The 8070-nt window shown below is 37.6% G+C and overlaps 1 protein-coding gene across 1 annotated transcript; it reads left to right on the top strand.

The window, feature by feature from the left end:
• On the top strand, positions 1-2460 carry LOC149007751 (uncharacterized). The gene is made up of 5 exons (XM_089166320.1): positions 1-520; positions 626-702; positions 824-863; positions 934-1048; positions 1163-2460. The coding sequence occupies exons 1-5, from the start codon at positions 259-261 to the stop codon at positions 1719-1721; spliced, it is 1053 nt and encodes a 350-aa protein (XP_089022446.1). The 5' UTR covers positions 1-258; the 3' UTR covers positions 1722-2460.
• The last annotated feature ends 5610 nt before the right edge of the window (positions 2461-8070 follow it).

Here is an 8070-nt window from a genome sequence, read left to right as displayed (position 1 = left end):
ACCATCGTTTCTGTTCATTTGTTTGGTTGAAGGAGTTTTCCTTTTTTTTTGATAAAATGTTTGGTTGAAGGAGTTAACCAGTGAAGTTTGACATTAATTTGATCTATACAGGCCATATATGATTGTGCATGATGAAAGAAGGAAGAGTTTGATTAGTTTTTGAAGTTCTGTGAAGATTGATATCAGTCTTGCTTCTTCTCTCTCATTTTCTTCAGTAAAGCTTCAGATTTTGGGGGCTTCAAGGGGAACAAAAAGAAGATGGACAGAAGTGAAACTAGCCCTGGTAGTGATGATTTGAAAAGAAAACCTTCCAATAAGAATCAAGATGAGGAGAGTACTGGGAGAACTAGAAGCAGTGTGAGTTCAAGCAATAACAGCAGTGGTGGAGATGAGAGTGAAAATAAGGGAAGCTCCAACAGTGTAAGACAATACTGTCGATCTAAGGTTCCAAGGCTACGTTGGACTCCTGATCTCCATCTTTGTTTTGTTCATGCTGTGGAAAGACTAGGGGGACAAGAGAGTAAGTTATTTGCAGATTATATTAACAGAAAACCATGGCAACCAAGCTCAAGGAGACCATTATTTTTGTTTATATATCATGATCGATCTTCACTGTTTGATGCAGAAGCAACTCCTAAGCTAGTACTTCAGCTGATGAACATCAAAGGCCTCAGCATCACTCATGTGAAGAGTCATTTACAGGTAATTAAATTCATATTAGAATTCTCCAAGAACCTCCAAAGTTTGGATTCATGGAAGTACTGCTTTACTATAGATTTGTTAACTATCTTTAATTCTCGGCAATGTCGAAATTGTGCAACAGATGTATAGAAGCAGGAAGACATCAGGCAATCAGAGTAGAGGTAATTAAGAGTTCATGGCATGGTTCTATATTACATCTTCTTGTATGAAATCTTACTTTATTCATGACAGGTATGACCCAAGAAGAGAATCATGTGAATGCTAAAGATCACCAAATCCACAGCCATTATCAATTACTTCCCATTATACAGAGTCATGGTCATGAAGGAATTTTTTCAAATTTCAGGTAATCAAATTGAAAGATTCTGAATTGTATACACATCTTCGTCAGCCACAAATATAGAAATTTGAAGTTTTTTTTTTTTTTTTTTACTTCGTTTTGTATATTCATTCTCTCCAGATTTAGTGATTCATGGAATGCATATGGTAACTGGTTCGATGAAAGCAATGGTGTGGGTTTGATACACGGACCCAGATATTATAGTTCACTAAATGGTTATACAGATGGAAGTAGTGAACAAACGACTAAGAGAAATCAAAAACTCAATCAAGATCTGAGTTTTGATCATCAATCATATCAGAACCAATCCAGAACAACCATGGCGAAACCCAACTTATACGATTGCGAATCACGAGGAACTGATGATGAAGAGAGATGGGGTGGCATGGGTGGAGAAAACCACCAAGATGCAACTAGTAGAGGCACCAGAAAAGAAAAGAGGAACACTGTAAAAAGGAAAGCTCACTACTGTGATCTTGATTTGAACTTGTCACTCAATGTCATGCCAAGACAAAGAGTGGACTATAGAAGAACCCAGAATGAAGAAAAAGAAGAAGGAGAAGATAGAAGTGGATCTTTGTTTTTGTTACCTTCTCCATCAAATATGCTGGAAGGAGAAGAGCAAAGCAGGACGAAATCAAGAACCCTGGATCTGACATTATCCATGAAAGCATTCTAGTGAGGTGCTGCAGGTACCTGAACTGTTAGGGCTCATATGGAACCATAGATCATTTTATGTGTATCCTGGACATTATGAGGTACTTATTACAAAACCCCCTTTCAATCTTTTCACTGGGCTTCACAAAGGTTTTTCTGAGGGTAAAATTCATAAAAATACAGTTAAAATCATAGAGAAAGAAGGCATTCATTGGTTGTGGCAGATTTAGGAATCCGTTCATCTTAATTGCAGGTCTAGCAGAAGTGTCTTTTGAAGAACATAGAAAACTTTTGAAGGGTTTGTGAACCCTAATTAATGATGTGGTGAAAGAACAACTCTCCCTTTTACATGCATTGTAGTCGTCCCTACAAAGCAATGGAATAGGCTTGTTGATTTGCTTAGTTCCTTGTAATAATTTTCTTCATTTTTCTTTTGCTTTGAATAGAAATCATACAATTAGAGGGTCAAAGGGCTCTAAAGTTGAGATCTTTTTTAGGATAAATACTTCAATGGAAAAGAACAATAAATAAGGTATTAAACATTTTCACACAAGCAAAGCTAGCTTTAATCCCTTACCATTAACTCAAGGTCACAAGTTTAAGAATTTTAGGGATTTGTGACATTTATGTTCCAAGAGATTTTACAACCATATGTGTTCTTATTAATTCAAAGCATTCATGCATGGTAAGTAGGAAAGATATGCAGTAGGAACACAGGTATATTATCCTTTGCTTGGTTTTGTTCTTATTCTTAACAACCACATGCCAACCACCAATAATATTTCTAGAGTCTTCCACCGTCTGAGCTAACAATCATAGCCGGCCTAGGTCCCTATATATATGGGTTGGAGGTTGACCCTTGTTCTTATTCATGGATAACTACATAATTGATTCTTTTAATTAATCAGGTTTTGGCTTTCTATGACTAAAACGTTTAGATAACCATGGCTACCTCTTTTTCCATCATTTTCACATGAAAGATGAAACTCAATATATTTGACTATTAATTACATCATTAAGAAGCTATATATGAAAATTCTCTAGGGTTGGACAACTCAGATTATGTCCTCGTCCAATGATATTAAGAGCCTAGTCCAAATCCTCTTCATCTGAGCAAGCCTCCACCCCATCCTCCCAGAGTCCGGATCAGCGATTCCAACGGGGAGCACTTTGTGCTCCCCGACGCTTCCTGACCACAAAGATCAGTGGGGCCCACGGTGAAAAACACCTTTTAAAAAAAATAAAAATAAAAAACTTTTTTTTCCACCAGTGGGACCCACTGATTTTTGTGGTCAGGAAGCCATGGGGGAGCACTCTCGACGGGAAGATGATCCGAATTCATCCTCCCACCCTTAGAGTGCTCTTAACATCATTGGACAAGGACATTGCTGGCTTTGATATGGGATAAGCTATATGATGAATTGAATGCACCACGAATTAGATTCATATATTAATATAAAATTAAGAAGATAATGATCTTACATGGATACAAGTTTCACGATAAATTTGCAGGAAAGATAAAGGGATCGAATCCTCGTATTGTTGTTCAACGGAATCAGATACCGATGAATTTTCAATCACGTGGAAAGAAAATAAGATTCACAACTCAAGAACTGTTGTGGATGAATGGTCAAATGGTCAAATGATAAGATCGAGCAAGAAGATGAGAGACCAAGAAAAAACCTGCATTTTTTTATTTTATTTTCTCTTTCTTCTTGTGTTTTTCATGTCGGAGAGAGACAGAGAAAGACCAACCGACACTATTTTCACACACAATGAATTACCTCCATCATACCGGTATCTCATTTTATTGTAACCACCTAATTAGCAATTTCCAAAACTGCCCTTGGGCATATCGATAATTCCCAACCGACATAATCTGAGTTGTCCAACCCTACCCTAATTTATTGGAGAATTTCCATTTATAGCTTCCAAACGAGCTCTATGTACCATGGGCAGAGGCGGACCTACATTGGGGCTGGAGGAGCCACCCCCTATATTTTACAAAATTTCGATTAATTTCTTTAATCTTTCCTAAGTTTTCTCTTCCCACATGTGGAATATTATTATTTGACCTTTTCAATATTGAGAACAATTTTTAAAAGTAAAAATAATGGTATAAATGTCATTCCTAATTAAACACTAACTCATCAATCCCTATTTAATCCGCCTCTCTTCTCTATCAACTTTTCTTCCTATTTTTTCTCTTCTCTTTCTATAAACATTGGTTAAGAAAAAATTTTAAAAAGAAAATCTTATTAGGTATTCAAAATGTCATTTCTAATTAGAAACTAACTCCTCAATTTCTATTTATTCTCTCGTCTCTCCTCTTTTCTTCCTATTTATTCTTTTTCCTTTTCATAGAGGTGGTTTAAGAAAATTTTGAAAAAAATTCTTCTCCACAATTAGGTACTCTTTCTCTTTCTCAATTTATTTATCTTTTCTCTTTTTCTCTTTTTTTTTTTTGTTATTCTTTTTATTTGATTTTATATTCTTTGTTACTTAATTTATTTCTTCTTCAATTTTTGTTTTTTTATTTTATATTTTGAATGAAATTTCTATAGTTAATAAGGTAACTACCATTGGTTTGTATCTCCTAATCCCCCCCCCCCCCCAAAAAAAATGGTTTGCATCTCCCACAAAGAAAATTTTGGTTTGCATTTAACTTTGTAGGGTTGAAGTCATGTGTCTTTTTTTTTTTTTTTTTTTTTTGTATTGTTGTTTTAATTATCTATATTTTGTCAGAAAAAAAATATCATTATCAATAATTTACCTTTTTTTTTTTTTTTTTTTTTCAAATATGTGTTGACCCCACAAAATATATGTGAGCTTATGCCCTAATATAATAAAATAATTCAGAGGTGGGACTCCTAGTGGGTTTTATAAGGGCCTACACAATATATGTGGTGAAAAAATATTATTGCTTCTCCAACAGGAAGGTGATCTGGACTTTCATTTTTTGCCCCCCCCAATGTTCAATCTTGGTTCTGCCCTTGATGACCATGGGTAGGCAATGTGTGAAGGTCGGCGGATGGGAGGACAGGCTACGTGAGTAGAGAGGATCTGAATTCCTCTATTCACATGCAATCTATTGTATTCCGATTTCATATATACTAGATTCTATGTGTGTTGCTCTAAAGTGTCTCTTGTAGAAAGAAGATTTATTGTTAGGTTGGAGAAGACCAATAAAGATGATTCCATGAGACCAAAGGTCACACCATCCCCTCTTTGCCATGCGCATATGATGCTACTCAAGTGAAACAACTACTCTTCAGGAGAAGTCCCTTGGATTGTGCGGGGGGTCCACCACACCTGACTTAACCTCCGTCTCTGGCAAAACCCGCTCGCCGCCCCCAACGCTCGATTGTCTGAGGTGGAGAGGCTCGCTTGGTAGTCTCTCTGCCTCTCAGATCCGCCTCTTCTCTCCCTCCCTGTCTATTTCTCCTGTTCCTTTTTCTCGGCTCCGCCTCCTCTCTCCCACCTCCATCTCTCCTGTATCTACCGCTCCCATCTCCATCTCATCTCCCATCTCTGTCTCTGTCTCGCCTCCCACGCTTCCATCTCCAGTCTCTGCTTTCCCATCTTCGCCTTGCCTCCCCCGCTTCTCTCTCTCTTGTCTCTGCCTCTCCCATCTCCGCCTCACCTCTCTCCCGCTTCCCTCTCTATTGTTTGTCTTTTCCTCTCCTCTAATTGCTTGTTTCCCTCTTTCCCGTCTCCGTTTCCCTCTTCCCCATCTTCGCTTCAATAACCAGATCTAGGGTTTCCCCTTAGTTTCTTTTTTCGTTTTTCACATAACAGTTCCTTTGGTTGCAGCGGTTCTTTGGTGCACACAGCAGAATAACTCCAACTCTGTGTACAAGTTCTTCTACATCGAGCTTGACAGGTACGCCTATACGGCAGGGCCGGATGGTAGGTCCGAACCTTCTCCGCACTTTCGTTGCTACCATTGCTACAATTGTAGGAGTTTTGTGTTCACCCTTGAGGCGTATTGTATGTCCCCTTATGTGGGTGTTGTATGTCTGTCCCCCTATGTGGGTGTTGGTGATTTTTTGGTGTTTCTGTTCTAAGGGTTTTGTGAACGTGATCCATTTTGGGCTTGACCCGATCCTTACCCTGGCTGACCTTGTCTATTGCATGTACGACAATTTGGTCTTTTTCCACTCCTTGGTTCGGTTTGAGCCTTGTGTACTCATGCAGGTGTGTTTGTACTTTTTTTTAGTTTTCTGAATGAAGTGTTGTTTACCAAAAAAAAAAAAAAAAAAACAAAGAAGGAAAATCTGCGACATTATTTTCCGTCCTTGGAACATATCTAAAAATAAGTCAATGAAATTTCATAGAAAAACCAGAAAATATTACATCACAGAAGCTAGCTGCCCTCATCTTTTCTAGCCCTCCACGTTCAATAGGCTTCTCTTTAGGCTTTTGTAACATTTATTAGAATTTAGGGTTTAGGGTGGGGGACCATTGGGGAAGTGCTGCCCCATGTTGTTCCATACTTCTGACAACTTCCACCCTCTTGTTACTTTCCAAAAATTCATTGGCCATTCGGGTTGCACTTGGCTTTTCTAAAATAAACATAGATACAACCTTCAACAAATCTTCAGGTAAAGCTAGTCTTGGTTTTATCATTAGAAATGATGGTGGTCAACATTTACTTGCCAAATCGATTCCCTCCTCTTTTCTTGACATTCTTGATGGAGAAGCACTAGCGATGCGTGAAGCACTTAAAGAAGCAAAAGATAGGCACTTTATTAATGTGGTAATCGAAGCTGATAGCAAGGAACTGATTTCACTATTGAGGGATATTGCCAAGACTGGTCCTCTATCTACACAACCACTGATTTCTGATGTTCTCTTCTTGGCATCTCATTTTGTGAGTTGTAGTTTTACTTATATTCCTAGGATGACCAATAGTATGGCCGATAAACTAGCAAAGGTGGCTTTGTCGATTCCGAGCTCGACATCATGGCCTAATACCACTCCGTGGCTGGATGACTCTGTGAACATCCCCACGTGTTTGTCTCGGTTCCTTGAATGAAAGAGTTTCATACCAAAAAAAAAAAAAAAACATTTATTAGAATTATATCACCATCTCCTTCATTTTCCATCGTCGAATTTGATTATCAAATTATCATAATATATCAAAAACATTGGGAAGATTAGATGATTCTGTTCTCTTCGTCATGAGAGAAATTAAATAATGAGGGCAAGAAAAGATGAAGAAGCAAAGGAAATGAAGGGGAATAAAGAGGAGAAATTTGAGAAGAATATAAAGGCTGCGTTTGTTTGCAAAGGTAGGGTGGGAAAAAATGGGTGGGAAAAAAAAACATGTGGGTCCCATGTGTAGTGGGGTGAGGGAGAAGGAAATGAAATGAAAGGGTTTTGTAGAAAAGTGATAGGGGTGGGTCCTACTTTTTATTTTTCCCAACTTTCCCACAAAGTCCCACAAAATATGTGGGGTTTTAAAATAGCATTGGGTGGGAAAGTTAGGCTGCCACGTCAGCAAACAAGTTTCCTTGATTCAAGGAAACTTGTCTCCCACTTTCCCACCCAAACAACCAAATAATATACTATTTTGGGATTTAAAGGAAAAGTAAGAAATTTACACGTTTTTCAAGAATTTTCCCACCCCATCACCTGTGTGATGGTATAGAGAGCTTTAGGGGTAAAAAATCTAAAGGGAAGCTAATTTGATTTTACTTACTTTTGTTGATTAAAACATTGAGTGATTATTTTTGTAAAGAAAATTTTCAAAGTACTTATTCATGTAATTTTTTTTTTTTTTGCACTGATAACTGCTAATTCTACCGGTATAATTAGGAAATTTTATTTGCTAATTAGACAAGCTTTTCTTGAAATTTAAAACATAATTGAAATAAAAAACATATATTATTATAACACGAAAGGATATAAGGAATTTGACCATGTGAAGCTAGGGTTTTACAGATCAAAAAATAAAAAATAAAAAAATTTAATCTGAAGGGGTGGTCTAGTCTAAGGAAAAGCATATCGGTGAATTTTACTTGAAATATGGTGAAATTCGTCGAGTTCGACAAGGATCGAAATCGAAAATAGGGCAAAATCTATACAGGCCAAATCTCGTCAGAAAATCAGTGAAATAATGGCAAAAATCGCCGAAACTTTGCAGAATTTCGCCGGTATCTCTCTCTTTTGTTCAAATCCTCGTATCAACGCTTCAATGCTTCATTACCTCATCCTTCCAGCAGATACCCCATCTTTCACCTCGCCAACAACGTTGCCGCTGCAACTTTCAACTCCTGTTGACCCTGTGATGATGAACCAATTCGCAAGTGTTAAAGATTCTTAACTCGCCCCTGGCCTTTGAAGTCTGAACCATTCACAAGGCTCTG

The sequence above is a fragment of the Hakea prostrata genome, chromosome 8, assembly GCF_041222555.1.
Source record: "Hakea prostrata isolate BN-2017 chromosome 8, UWA_Hpros_2, whole genome shotgun sequence".
NCBI classification, from domain to species: domain Eukaryota; kingdom Viridiplantae; phylum Streptophyta; class Magnoliopsida; order Proteales; family Proteaceae; genus Hakea; species Hakea prostrata.
The sequence above is the reverse complement of the archived record's forward strand: the minus strand, read 5'-3'. Positions and strand labels throughout refer to the sequence as shown.

Excerpts from the sequence above, each read along its gene's own strand:
- LOC149007751 (XM_089166320.1), top strand. The coding sequence starts at position 259 with ATGGACAGAAGTGAAACTAGCCCTGGTAGTGATGATTTGAAAAGAAAA. Across the intron at positions 521-625 it reads AAGACTAGGGGGACAAGAGA|AAGCAACTCCTAAGCTAGTA; the intron begins GTAAGTTATTTG and ends TGTTTGATGCAG. Across the intron at positions 1,049-1,162 it reads GGAATTTTTTCAAATTTCAG|ATTTAGTGATTCATGGAATG; the intron begins GTAATCAAATTG and ends CATTCTCTCCAG.